The sequence below is a fragment of the Xenopus laevis genome, chromosome 4L (genome assembly GCF_017654675.1).
Source record: "Xenopus laevis strain J_2021 chromosome 4L, Xenopus_laevis_v10.1, whole genome shotgun sequence".
Taxonomy (NCBI): domain Eukaryota; kingdom Metazoa; phylum Chordata; class Amphibia; order Anura; family Pipidae; genus Xenopus; species Xenopus laevis.
In genome coordinates, this window is record NC_054377.1 from 112,723,950 (window position 1) to 112,738,338 (window position 14,389).

The following is a 14,389-nucleotide window of genomic DNA, read 5'->3' on the forward strand; positions in this document are numbered from 1 at the left end:
ACTTTCATCTGAATGGTTAGTGGCAGGTCGGGAGATGGGAAAGTCCGATCGTACATTTATTTGTACTATCGGATCTTTGCGTCTGTGGCCAGCTTTAAGCTACTCCAAGTTTGGTCCTTCCAATGTATATAATTTGATTATCGGTGCACAGTTAATACACCTCGATTATGGACTCCTATGAACAAAACAGTCACAATGTAGAGGAAGGTAGGGGGTTTATATTGATAATCAGATTATGTACCTTGCAAGGTTTCCATTTTCCCTGTTTAACTTATGACAAAAAAACATAGATTTTTCATGATTACAACATTAGGAAAAAAGTATGTTCAGCACAAGCCCTATTCATGTTGAAAAAGGGGGTATACAGCCCCTGTACCTTAGATTCATTGTGCTGTGTACTGCTGACTAACCTTTATCCGGCTCCAGAGACATTTGCTGAGTCACTGTGTCTGCAGTCGGCTGACTGAGTGCAAACCTCTACATTGTTTTCTTCTTCTCATTCTGCTGAGTAATGGCACATGTATTACATTCCCAAGAGCAGCAGACAGGAACACTAGTTCTCACTCTCTCATATATATATTTTTTGTGTTGTGTTATTATTATCATTTACATGAATTTATAAAGTGCCAACATATTCTGCAATGCAGTACAATAAATGGATGCATTCTTTGAACATACAGACACAGATTACATATAAAGAAAACTCATGCAAGAGGTAAAGAGGGCTTTTCCTAAAAGAGCTTGAAATCTAAGTTGCAGTGATTTCCTGCTTGTTTCCAGTTGCTACAGATAGATCATTATGTGCTAGTAATTTGATACATTCACTGACCAGTTTTTTAAACAGTTTTCATCTGAACTATATTTAACTGATCAGTGCCTGGTGGGAATGCCTTACAGTTGATTGCTGCAAGGTAAACAATAGCCCTAAAGCTATGTCTTTTGGAATAACAGAGTCTGATAAATTGTATCGGGTATTTGTACAATGTGCATATACAAATGTGGCTGTGCAAACCGCAGGGACCAGAGTGATATGTCCCAGCAGATAGCTAGTGGAATTGCCAATAATTCTTTCCTTGTCCTTTAAAGACTGAGTTTAAAATACATAATGAACAACATATTTAAAAAATATATATAAACTTCCCTTTTAAAATGTATTGCCCCATAAAGCCAGCCATGCATTATAATGTAAATGAAGGCAAAAACAAAAGACTCAATCAGATATTTAGCAGAACTCCAGATTGTACTGCTGAGTCATGTTTACCCACCCCAGCTTCATCCTGAGATTTTGCTGTGTCATGGTCACAAGCTGTGTGTGTGTGTGTGTGTCTGTGCGTGTGTGTGTGTCTGTGCGTGTGTGTGCGCAAGTGAGCTGAGGAAGTGAAAGCACAGCCAGCTGGAAGCTTCATGAAGCAGGGACAAAAAGGCAGCATTGTGCAACTGGCAGCTATCCTTTAGTCACCAGTTCTTGGTATAGAGTGCTGTTGTTCCTTTCTGTTCTCCATCGTGTCTATGAGAGGTATGGCATTCTTGTTCATGAATGTGATGTGGCATGTGTTTAAGTCTGCCAATATAGTAATGTAATCAGTTCTGTTGGGCAGTACATAATGAAATGGAACCAACATCAAACTGTTACCATTGTTACTCTGGCCTGAAAGTGTCACATTTTCCTCTTGTATCGCCTGGCAGTTAGTGGATTGTTCCTGGTGCCAGTTTGCAATGCCCGTGTGGTGCTTTTAATCCCACTCCCACTACAAACAGATGCCAGAATCACAGGATAATTGCAAAATGATCCTAAGCTGGGACTGTGACTCTAGGACATTATTCCAGTGCTGTCCAGCATGGCATGTGTGCCAGAGGTTAACCTGGTGGGGGTTTGTAAGCATTTGGAAATACTTGTAAGGGGGTCCCCAAGGTGTTTAATCATGTGGTGGGGGTTGCTGTACTATCCACAGGGGAGGACGAGGCATATGGATTTAAGGTTATGTTTTAATCTGACTTAATAAACTTGTTTCACATATGAGTGATATCCCTGCAGTGAGCACCATTTGGTTTTTTTGGTGTGTTTTGGTGTGGTTTAAAACAGGGAGTGGTCAACACTGGCTTCCATTATCGGCCCTCCGGCATGCATGTAGTCCAGAAAAATTACAGCCCTCAGTATCACAGAAGTTGGACAGCACTGGTCTATTCTATTCTTTATTTCTTGTACTTTGTCTTTGGACTAATTTATTTCTGGTCTCTCCCTTTGACAATGACACATGCAATCTTTTAGCTATCCTGATCCTACACTTGTTTTTCAAGATCTTCCAAGTCGTTATTGCTCCACTGAACTTAATCCTTTTCATCTTTAGTCAGTACTTTCAAGGGGCCCCCGAAAATCCTGCCCCTTAAGGGTAAGGGCACACCTGGCAATTCGGGAAAATTTAGTCGCCTGGTGACTAATTGCCTCTTCAAGCGGCAAAGTTTCCTCTGGAGGCAACTTCGGAAAATGAAGTGCCGCGTGTGCCATGCCGCAGGCGTTTTTTCATTATAGCCAGTGGAAGACAGGGGGAAGCGATTCGGGGAGATTTGTAGCCCCAAAGAAGAGGCGATTACTCGACAGGCGACTAAATCTCCCCGAATCGCCAGGTGTGCCCTTTTGCTAAGACCTTTTGGCTCTGCTGTCTCAGTGTTTACATTCTTTTTGTCCATGATGTGTGGTGTAAGTAAAATATAAAGAAATTATAGTAGAAATTATGTGGTTGGTTGCAGAAGGACATAAGCAGTTAAATATGTATTTTTCTGTGTTGATTTCCTTTTATTGTTTTCCATTATCTTTTTTTATCCAAAAATCATGTTAATCTGGAAATGAACACTTCCTGTTATGTCCCCTCACCCCTGCCTCCTCTCCTTTGCTTCTCTCCTCCCCCTCCTTGGATAAAACCCTCACTCAGCTTTTTTTTTCCAGCCACGTGATCCCAGAAGGGAAACAAAAGGCACATAAAAAGGGTGCAGCCTCCACGCAGTAACTCAGTAACAGCCAGCTGCTCAGAACATTCAACTAGAAGCCGCAAACAAAGGGAGAAGAGATGGATCCGTCTGCTAGCCAGCAATACAAAAGGTACCACATTAATACTGATTTATCTTATTTAAATGCATAAAATATATTATGTAGAATTAGATATCTGTGTTTTGTCCACAGGCATTTGCACATATATTTCTTTTAGCACCACATTTTTGCTCTGTTGAAAATTAGGCATGCTCCAAAATTTGACCAGTTTCCACTTTTATCACACGTATACAAGTTTTTGTTTTGCAATGATTACCTTTTATCTAGAACAATGCTCTTCCATCTGTGATTCACTAGCTACTGGTGAACAGTCTCACTTCAGCAGCCATGGGCTAGCCAATTAATGTCATTGTGATGTAGGGAATTTTAGTTTAGCAATAGTGGAACAGTCGTCTTACCTTTATGAGCTCAGAACTGTCTTGAGGGCACTGCAGTATAATACATATAATATGCCTCCATCCTTAGAACAGTAGTGTAGATAGTGAGAATTGGGTAAAGCTTAATAATGTTCCACAAATGTGCCTCTGATGAGGTGGTAGCGAAAACAGCTACTAGGAAACAATTGTGGCCATGGGACTGTAGCATATCAACAGCAACATCAATACTGTATAATTGCTTTGCCTTTTGGCTTTATATACTGTAAATATCAGGCATTACAAAGTGTGCCCCATGCGCTTCATGTGCCTCATATGTATAATTATGTTGAAGTCTCTTTTTGGTAGTGTTTTAAGAAATGGGCTTAATGTCATGTGAATTGCCTACAATGTACAAACCTATCAATGATTTTCTAGTTCTCTAGTAAGAGCTAGTACACACGCTCGGTTCATGGTTTTTTATTCTGAGAAACAATGTAACGAGTGAATGTAAAAATCTGTGCCAGATGGCAAATCTCTGTTAAGCCCTGAAAGCTTGAGTTACTCCTATAAACTGACAAGCACTTATGACATTGGCCTAAATTACTATTTTATTACTGGAAGAAAGACAGCCTTAGCCTTTACCGGATGTGATGTTGTCGTAATGAATCAGATATAATTTCTCAAGCTGTTTACCTGTAAATTCTACCTGCTTATTGGTCGGTAGGGTTTACTGCACCAGCTGCAAATGTTATACCTTTTCCTACAATACTCAGGTGCCACATGTCTCAGAGGAGGCTGAACTGTTTGTTCAGTCTATAGCAGTCACATTTGTTTGTCTATATGTAGCCTTGAGAGGCCACATTCAAACATAGCAACATGTGTTTTTTTTTTGTTTTTTTTTATAAGCTGTAATGCTTTAGAGGTTTTATCATCAGCAATACAGTTTCACAATCTCGTGAAACAAATATTTGACTTACACACTAGTTCTCAAACTATATCTATTCATGCTATTTTCATTCCTCTGAGCACAGTAGTTTAAAACTATCTAAAATACTTTTTTTCCGCAAGTTACTAACAAACCAGCATTCTTTTCTTTGCAGTTCAGTTTACAACAAACATTTAAGTGCAAAAGAAAATATGACCAAATAAAGAAAACCACAAACAAGTGTGGAAGGTCACTGGACAACAAGCCCCTAAGGGTATAACCCCCTTCCTGAGTCCCATCTGACTGAATTTCAGTCCATAGTCCAATCAGTCAGATGAAAGCAATGTCTTCATCCTCACAAGACTCTCTTGCAAATAGTATTAGTTAACACCTTGGGTAAGGCATGAGTTGTGTCAACCCAGTGCTAGTGAGATAGCTTACTCTCATTAGCACTTAAATATAAAATATAAATATTATATCGTTGACTTTCTCACATTATGGCCTTTATAAGGAAACAACATATGCCGTGATTTGTTAGTTACATTTTTTTAAAACACATCGCTCATTGGAAAGCATGGATTCATCTTACCTGAAGTGTTCATTCTTTTTTCAGTACCCATGAAGACTTGTCTGAGGCCTTAAAAGAGGCAACAAAGGAAGTCCATGTTCAGGCAGAAAACACAGAGTTCATGAGGAACTTCCAGAAAGGACAAGTTTCCCTAGAGGAATTCAAGGTAATGTATAAAGACAAATTACTAAATGGAAGGACACAACTACACAGTCAGCTGTTCAGTTATTAGTATGTACTGATATTTTATTTGGATACAAATGTATTTTCTAGGAAAAGGTTTTTTTAGATAATCACTCTGCTTAAAGTCAAAGTAGTATGGAAGAGATGGCCCAGGGAGAGAGAGCCCAGATATATTCTCTCTTGTTTTAAAAATAATTTGTTGTAGTTAAAACAAAAATTATCACCAAGTACTACAGTATTCACCTGGATTAATATGGTTTTGCTTTACCTATGGATCTCCAAAATACAACATGCTCGTGTGTTAGAACATTTGTGCACCTTTCACATGAATAACCGCATATATTTAGGACAGTGCTTTGTAGTGGGGTCAAGTATGAAATCTACCATACTTTTATGTCATATAAAGATGTCTATGGAAATCTTGGGTATGCTAAGCATCTCAATAATAAAATATTATTGAATGATAATTAAGAGGCTGATATGGTAACACTGAACAATTACAAAGTATATAAATATTCATCAAGAATGTAATTTCTTTTATATCTCCAGCTGGTTATGTCCTCGTTGTACTTCATCTATGAAGCTCTGGAGGAAGAGATTAACAGAAATAAGGATAATCCAGTATTTTCTCCTGTTTATTTCCCCCTGGAACTCCATCGTAAGAATGCGCTAGAAGTAGACCTTGAGTATTTCTATGGTCCACAATGGAGGAAGAAAATTATTTGTCCTCATTCAACAAAGAACTATGTTGACAGACTTCATCATGTTGGCCAAAAGGAGCCAGAGCTGCTCGTGTCTCATGCGTATACCCGTTATTTAGGAGACCTATCAGGTGGACAGGTTCTTAAAAAAATTGCTCAAAAGGCCTTGCAGCTTCCAGCCAGTGGTGAAGGTTTAGCATTCTTTACCTTCGACAATGTCACGAATGCAACTAAATTCAAACAACTCTACCGTTCCCGTATGAACTCCATTGAAACTGATGCATATGCCAAGAAAAGGATATTGGAAGAGGCCAAAACAGCATTCCTGCTTAATATCAAGGTAAGTGGTAATATTGAAATATTATATTTAGAATGGTTTCAGAAGATATTGTTTCTGGTAGAAATGTATGTTAAGTTTAAGTTCAGCATTTGAAAGCATTTGCTATTTTATGTAGAATTAACAATGCTAGCATAGAGATTTTTTAGGAATCTTAATCTAACTGTGTTAATGTTTTATGTACCTACTTTATGATCTCAGCTGTTTGAAGAACTGCAGACCTTGTCACTAGCAACATCTCAGAATGGTAACACTAGGACTGAGGCAACAGAATTACGAAGCAGAGGACCGAAGACAGAAAATGGTATGTCAATTTGGTGTAATCTTTATGATGAAGTGTAACAAAGGGCACAATTACTGTTACATGTTTAGGCTTTACAATACAATATATAATCTATCTAGGCCTATGAGAGCTATAGTTTAGGTATATATATATAGAGAGAGAGAGAATAACAGAGATTTATCCCATACCGGCTCTGCATAGGACATTGGAGAGTAAACAGTTAATAATTTTGCACTTGGACCCCCCCTCCTATAAAAAGGCATTTTGCCCATACGCCCTTAGTGTAGTAACAAGAAATCACACACCAGTTATAATGCCAGTTTTATAATTGGGAGGGTAATTTGCTGCCGAGTGGACTGAGGTAAATATCATTTACGTTTTCCCTTCAGTCCTATCGACAGCATAACAAAGAGATTTACAGAGAAGTATGTATGGGTATCCTGACCACCACCTACAAAACCTTTCGACCAAAGATTAACTACACTGAGGGGGCTGGGGTGGAACACCTACTTATAGAAGGGGGTTGAAGTGCAAAATGTTTAAATGTTTACTCTCCAATGTCCTATGCAGAGCAGGTATAGGACAAATCTATTTGTTATGCTGCCGATAGGACTGAAGGGAAATATATATTTTGACACCTCATTTTCAGAATAGCTATACACAGAATTTTATCACTTCAATAGCTTTTTGTATTCTAGCTGTACTGTTTCCTTATAGGAGAAGGAAAGTAATTTTATACTTGGGGGTGCCAAAAGTTAGGCACCCTCAAGTGATTGTATTTACTTACCTGACTCCCCAGCCGGTGCTCATATCAGCAGAAAACTGTACCGGCCTGGAGTGTCAGGTAAGTTAAACTAACTTTTGGCACTCCCTAGTATATAATGACTTTCCTTGTCCCTTAAATTACTTGAAATTATAAAACTAGTTGCATCCTAATATTGATGGCACTTCCTTTCAAAAAATAGTCTTTCTTCTCCCAACTGCATTGTATGACTCAGACCTGACATATTGTGCTTAACAAAAGTATGTTTCTTATAACAGGTAGACCTACAAAACAGAACAACAGTTCCTCAGAGGAGCAGCCCACAACATTCCTTCGCTGGTTTCTTATTGCTGGCTGTGCACTCATCACTCTCATGGGACTATATATTTTCTAAGAAAAAGGCTCATATTAACAGTTATTCACAAGGTTCAAGACTTTAAACACATTTGCAACGTGAAGACACCAGTTTCAAGATTATAACCATGAATTGACTAACGATATTCAGGCAGAGGGTAGTTTATATGCCTTGGTACCTGACTCATTATATAGGATTCCTACAATTAACTCAGGTGATTTGGTCATTTTATGGGTACTTAATCTCACATCTAATACAGATCTCTGGTTTGTGTTAAGCATTTATTTAGCTTATTTTTACTGTAATAGGAATGCATGGTTCCTACTTATAAGCACAAGAACAGGGCATTTTTGAATCAGTGTGGAAGTAATACACAAGGTGCTTGTAATACTTAGGGGGTTATTTATCAAAATCCGAATTTATCTCATAATTTTCTGAAATATAATCCGACCAAATCCACACGGGTTACGTCCCCTTATTTAGCAAAACATTTTCCGGAAAAATTCCAGTTCAGGAAAAAACTCTTGAAAAATTCACATCTCCGTGCAATATGTTGGCGCTCTAAAAATACATGTTAAAAATAATAAAAATTGATGTGAACACTTGTTTTAACAAAACTCACACCTAAAGTGTTAAAATAAGAAATAATATGGCTCTATATACATGTAGACACGACTCTACATAAAATTTGGGCTAGATTCAAACTTTACAAACAACCTGGAGCTGTGAATTAAGAAAGGCTATAAATGTTTCTGTACAAAGTGTACACCTATGTTACTATGTAATTATTCCAGGTTTAGAGAACTGTTGTGGCCTGTATTATTATTGTGCCTGCGATCTAGCTTTCTTTTCTAAAAAAAAAACAAAGTTTGCTTTTTAAATTCTAACCAAAAAAAAATCACGTTTATTTTGCCAAAAGGTTTGAAACTTTTAAAAAAACTGTGCTTAAACATGAATTTTTGAATCCAGATCATGTTGTTCAGCCTTAAGAAAAAAGGATTTTTTTACATGTTCCAAAAGAAAATGCTTAGGCTTAGTCTCTTAGTGGAATGGCTGACAATCTTTAGCCAGTCATATGGTTTTGTTTTGTGTTCCTGCAATTATTGCCTCCTTGCTGGAGCAGTGACTTACCATGTTGCTCACTTATGTCACATTATCATGTGACAAATACCATTTATCCTCCTCACTTCCGAAAGTTTTTCTTAACAACCTTATGTCAGTCTTTTTAATCATATTAAACGTGCTTATTTGTACTTTGCTACAGAAAAATAACAATTTTATCATGTTTTAAAGTTGAATCAAAATGTATAATTTATATTTTTATACTAACTGCACAATAAAATAGTTGCTGGTTATAACATGCTCCAAATGGCATATCCTTTTTTTTTTTTTTTCAACGATGAACTGTTCCAGAAGATTTAACCTAATGTTAATGTTCAAATGTAAATCATTGAAACATCTCTGTTTGAAAGTCAGACTTCCAAGTTACCCTAGCAACCATGCATTGATTTGAATAAGAGACTATAATATGAATAGGAGAGGGCCTGAATAGAAAGATGAGTAATAAAAAGTGTCAATAATAAATGTGTAGCCTTAAAGAGCACTTACTTTTAGATGGGGTCAGTGACCCCCATTTTAAAAACTGGAAAGAGTCAGAAGAAGAAGCCATATACTGTAATTCAAAAGTTGCTAAGAATTTGTCATTATATTTTAATTACTTGAAAAAGCTCTTATTTTTTGCTGTTACTGTTCCTTTAAACAGCAGTCCATTATCTGTGCACCATTTATCTCCCTTCACAAGAACCAAACATGGAGTAACTTCAGTTTCAGTTTGCCCTGTTCATCTTGAGAAATAATAACATAAGAGTTTTCCTGATTAAAACAACACACAAAAGTATGATCAGCATAAGCCCATAAATTAACTGGTGCAAGATTATAGTAGGAGGAAACATTGGAGCCTAACAATCATATACAAAGCTTATTACTGACTTTGAGAGTTTTTCAGGTGTTAGTGAAGGGATATTAGGCCTATTATAATGATAGGTTAGGTTGCAAGATAATACGTGTGATAAACTTCTTAGCTAGCGGTCGATTAAATGATTCTGCTGTGTTAGTTCAGGTAAAGCAGCCAGACAAGCACAGTAACTTCTGGTACATTTATTACAACATGGCAGGTAGGTGTGGCTGCTTCATACCTCCTCTCAGCTTAGACAGAAAGAGGCAAACAGAAACAGGAATATGAATCATAAGATAATGGCAAAACAGCAAGAATGACCTTAAAGGGGAACTCCGGCTTTCAAACCAAAATCTGATAAAGAGGCCCACATAAGACAGAAACCCTTAATATACCACTCACAGTTACCTGTTTCTTCAAAAAGTATGAATAAATGCCATTTTCTATGATGAAATCCAGCTGTTTTACAGTTCTTCTCTTTCTGAATCATTTAAAATCCTTGCAGGGCAGTAGGGACTAAGCACTGATGTAACTGTAACAACTTTTCCACAGCTTACAGACAGCATGCAGGAACTACATAACCGACAATGCATTGTGCTGTGATGTTCCTTTCCTTATTGAAATTACGTTTTCAGGGAATTGTGGGGTTTGGAGGATGCAGGCTGAGGACAGATTGCTGCTGATACAAAATAACAGCTCAGCAAAGAAGTCAGAGAGATCAGCAGGAGAGCAGGGGGCTAGGCTTAGTAAACTGTTCCAAAATTCTGCATATTTTTTAATTGGCAACCTAAATTACAGAAAGATCCCTTATATAGAAACCCCTAGGTCCCAAACATTCTGGATTATATATCTTATACCTCTACTTGTAATTAAATCAACCATTATATCTTTATTACAACTTTTGACGTGTGCAGCCTATGAAGTGTGTAAAATAGCAGAAACAGTTAAAATTAAGGGCAATGACATTTGGAGATAAAATCTCCCCCTTTGTGTCAATTAGTCTCCTCCAAGTGCTCTGCCACTGTCGAAAAAAGTGAATCGGCAGTGGTAAAATATGCTTGTGACTTTGTTTTTCCCCCGAAGTCGCCCAAAGTTTCCTCTTGAGGCAACTTTGAAAAAATGAATCCATGCATTATGTACCACCAGTGATTCACTTTATCACTGGTGGAAACGCAGTTGGAGGAGATTAGTTGTCCGCAGAAGAGGAGATTTGTGGCCAAGCTCCTCATGTGTCATTGCCCTAACTGAAGCCCTCTAGTGGCTGGAGGTAAAAGTCCACACAAGCAAGACAAAGCTGAATTATGGACTGGGGGAGTGGGAAAGAGGAGTTGGTGGTACATGGCAATCAGGGGGCCCCGTCCACCCCAGATCCTGCCCACTCCACATCACAAAGACCACACAGACATCAGCGCTAAAAAAGTTAACCCCCCACACACACACAAGTTATAAAAAGCTATTGATGGTCAAGGCCCCCTTATAAGTTCAAAAAACTGTGGTGCCAGGGCCCCCCATAAAAGTTTTTTTTTTTTTTTGTTTTTAAATTGGTGGTCAGGGCCCCCCTATGAGTTAAAAAAAAACTGGCGCCAGGGCCCCCCTTACAAGTTAAAAAAAATTGGGGGCCCCAGAGAATATTTAAAAAAAAATAAAAACATTGGTGGCAGGGGCCTATAGAGTATTAAAATAATACATTGGTGGCCAGGGGATTAAAAAAATAAAAAAAACACACATTGGTGTTCAGTAATATTGAACTTGTGGCTTCAGGACTTCAACTTCGGCTCCTTTCGTGACTTCGGGTCTTTTCGCTGCTTCGGAACTTTGGCTGTTCAGGACTTCAGGCGAGGTGGCACGGCTTCGGAGCTGTCAAGGGGGGCTCGGCTATTTCAAAAAGTGTAGCACAGCCGGGGCCCCCTTCAGGCCTGGTACAGCAGTACCCCCTGTGCCCCACTGATGGCAGCCCTGCATGGGGAAGTGGGAAAGAGGAGTTGGTGGTACATGGGGGAGTGGGAAAGAGGAGTTGGTGGTACATGGGGAGTGGGAAAGAGGAGTTGGTGGTACATGGGGAGTGGGAAAGAGGAGTTGGTGGTAAATGGGGAGTGGGAAAGAGGAGTTGGTGGTACAGCAACATCCCGGAAGTATCCATCATAGTTAACAATTCCACTATCACCCCCTCTCCTCAGGCCCGATGCCTTGGGGTTATCGTAGATTCTGCCCTGTCATTCACTCCTCATATCCAGTCACTTATTAAATCATGTCACTTCCACCTAAGGAACATATCCAAAATACGATCATTTATCACCCAAGATGCTGCCAAAATTCTTATTCACTCTCTCATCATATCGCGTCTAGACTACTGTAACTCTCTTTTAATTGGCCTTCCCCTCCAGAGACTGTCACCTCTCCAGTCCATAATGAACACTGCTGCGAAACTCATACACCTAAGCAACCGCTCCTCCTCTGCCACGCCACTCTGTCAATCCCTGCACTGGCTTCCGCTACCTTTCAGAATCAAATTCAAATTAATGACCCTGACATTCAAAGCACTTCATAACTCTGCCCCACTCTACATCTCTGAACTCATCTCTATATAATCACCCAAACGCTTGCTACGCTCCTCTACTGACCTGGTACTCAACTCTTCTCTCATTACCTCCTCACATGCTCGCATTCAAGACTTTGCAAGGGCTGCACCCCTCCTCTGGAACTCTCTCCCACGGTCTGTTCGACTTTCTCCCAACCTTTCTGCTTTCAAGAAATCTCTGAAAATGCACTTCTTTCGAGAAGCCTACCCTCACTCTGCTTAACTACCAAACGCAAAACCACATACAATACCACATTTCTCACCCACTTAATTCGATCTTGCCTACTCCCACACCTTGTGTATTACCCCTTCCCTTTAAAGTGTATGCTCTTTTGCATAGGGCCTTCCTCACATTTTGTACCGGTATTGATTGTGATGTATGTAACTCCATATGTTCTATGTATATAATTCATGTGATTTTAGTTGTATAATCACATTTACTTTACAGTGCTATGCAATATGTTGGCGCTATATAAATACATGTTAATAATAAATAATACATGGGGGAGTGGGAAAGAGGAGTTGGTGGTACATGGGGAGTGGGAAAGAGGAGGTTGTAGCAAGTAGAAGGTAAATGGGCTAAGGAATAGCCCCTTGGAAAAGCAGGTAAGAAGGGACCATTGTCAGAAAAGAGGAAAGACGGTGTAATATTGGCTTATACAGAAGTAGGGAGCTGTGAGGCAGATACATACCTTCCAACTTTTGAAAAATGGAAAAGACATAATTAACTGCTACACATAGCATAGAGTGACCGTTTTAGCCATTCCTGAAACAGCAGCATCAGGTGTAAAAAAGTATTAGGTGTACCAGAATTTTATGACAGACACACTATTTTCATATAACATATTGGGCCCCCAAGCATTTCATGGCAGAGGCAATAGCACTGCCACCAGCCTCACCCAAACCCTGTGCAGACATTAATATCAGTGCTACCTGGCAGGGCCTCTAGGTATACTTTATATAACATGAGAATTGACTAAGGTTGCCAGATTGGCGGGATTATAGCCAAATTGGGCTCTTTTTAAAATGTAGTGGCGGTTTTAAAAGTCTTAACCCGCCAGCGTACTGACTTGGGCTATTTTTGGGAGTTTTGGATTTTCAAAAACCGCCCAATTTTTTAATGCAAATTGAAGCAATTGAGTGACATGGGGGAAAGGCTCTTTGGGGTTGGGTCACAGTTTGTGTGACAGCTGTGTAGAGAAGGACTGAGTGGGCATGCCATGTGGTGACCTGCAGAGTGCATGTTTAGTATTGCTGCTGGCTAATGTAAGGGGCACAGACGATTCCTATTTTAGGGCACGGTACTGGGTGGACATGGTGTGTAGAGCCAACAACTTTAACAGTGTCCAGATAGGCACTGCTTGGTGTGGGTAGGATACAGCATGGCTATCACTGGGCCAGTAAGGGGCAGTGGGGCTGATGATCGCTCGATTGGTCCACTATGTGTCCAACTGCCCCTGATACATGGGCAACTGATAAGACTGAACATTTTTCAATGTACAAATTGGGCAATTTATTTGCTTTTAAAATGGCTTTTGGCTACTTTTTTTGAGTCTTTGGTTGTTTTTTAAATGTAACCCTGGTGACCCTGGAAGTGATGTTAGTCTTGCAAGGATGCAATAAGGGTGCCACCTTTTTTGGAATAAAATACCGGCCTTCGTATACATTTATCCGTTTTCCCTATTAACAATATGCCAGGCGGCAACCCTATCATGAGGGGACAGCTGGCATTGTTGAACTTGTAACAAGTAATTTGAGACTATGGGATAGGGAATGAAAAGCAGCTTAGCTTGGATAACTTCTCAATAGGTTATGTATCTCTGTTGCTAAATTCATTTTAATATCGGGTTGGGCGACAATTTACAAAGTTTAACTGAATTTCCAATAATCCTGATAACCTGAGAGTGGACCCTCTTCTCCCTAATCCGTTTCATAATTATAAAACAGAACAATTTTAAATTGACTTGCAAAAATTAAAAGCAGTAACGCTGTCCGGGCGTTTACATTTCTTGCAAAGCTGGCTCACAATAAAATCTAGAATAAGGGGCAACAAATGGCGAAAGCTCCCTTCTCTGCACACGTTAACGACCACTCTAGTAACTCCATTTTGTTTCTAGTTAGGCGCCAAACAAAACCCTCCCATCCATGAAAGGGTGCAGAAGCGCTATTGCCTCTAGCCTCTTTTTCAGGAGGGGCATGCGCTTATGTGACGGCTGGTCTACCACTGCATTCGCCGCAGACCTGAACGTCACCGGGCGAGGGCGGTCCCTAGGCGCGTCATCAGTCAATAGCCAATAGCGGGGGTGTAGCAGTTCGTCACAGTTACACAGTTTGGCGCGA

At 39.5% G+C, this 14,389-nt stretch overlaps 1 protein-coding gene across 2 annotated transcripts; it reads left to right on the forward strand.

The window, feature by feature from the left end:
* The first annotated feature begins 1,380 nt into the window (after positions 1-1,380).
* On the forward strand, positions 1,381-8,879 carry hmox1.L (heme oxygenase 1 L homeolog). 2 transcript variants are annotated; one of them, XM_018256946.2, is made up of 6 exons: positions 1,381-1,516; positions 2,945-3,097; positions 4,941-5,061; positions 5,628-6,119; positions 6,318-6,420; positions 7,441-8,879. In XM_018256946.2, the coding sequence occupies exons 2-6, from the start codon at positions 3,066-3,068 to the stop codon at positions 7,554-7,556; spliced, it is 864 nt and encodes a 287-aa protein (XP_018112435.1). In that variant the 5' UTR covers positions 1,381-1,516; positions 2,945-3,065; the 3' UTR covers positions 7,557-8,879.
* Positions 8,880-14,389: the final 5,510 nt, after the last annotated feature.

What these genes read in the sequence shown, in the direction of transcription:
- hmox1.L (XM_018256946.2), top strand. Translation starts at nt 3,066, where the DNA reads ATGGATCCGTCTGCTAGCCAGCAATACAAAAG. An exon ending in GCTAGCCAGCAATACAAAAG is followed by an intron (nt 3,098 to 4,940) that starts GTACCACATTAA and finishes TTCTTTTTTCAG; the next exon opens with TACCCATGAAGACTTGTCTG. An exon ending in TTTCCCTAGAGGAATTCAAG is followed by an intron (nt 5,062 to 5,627) that starts GTAATGTATAAA and finishes TTATATCTCCAG; the next exon opens with CTGGTTATGTCCTCGTTGTA.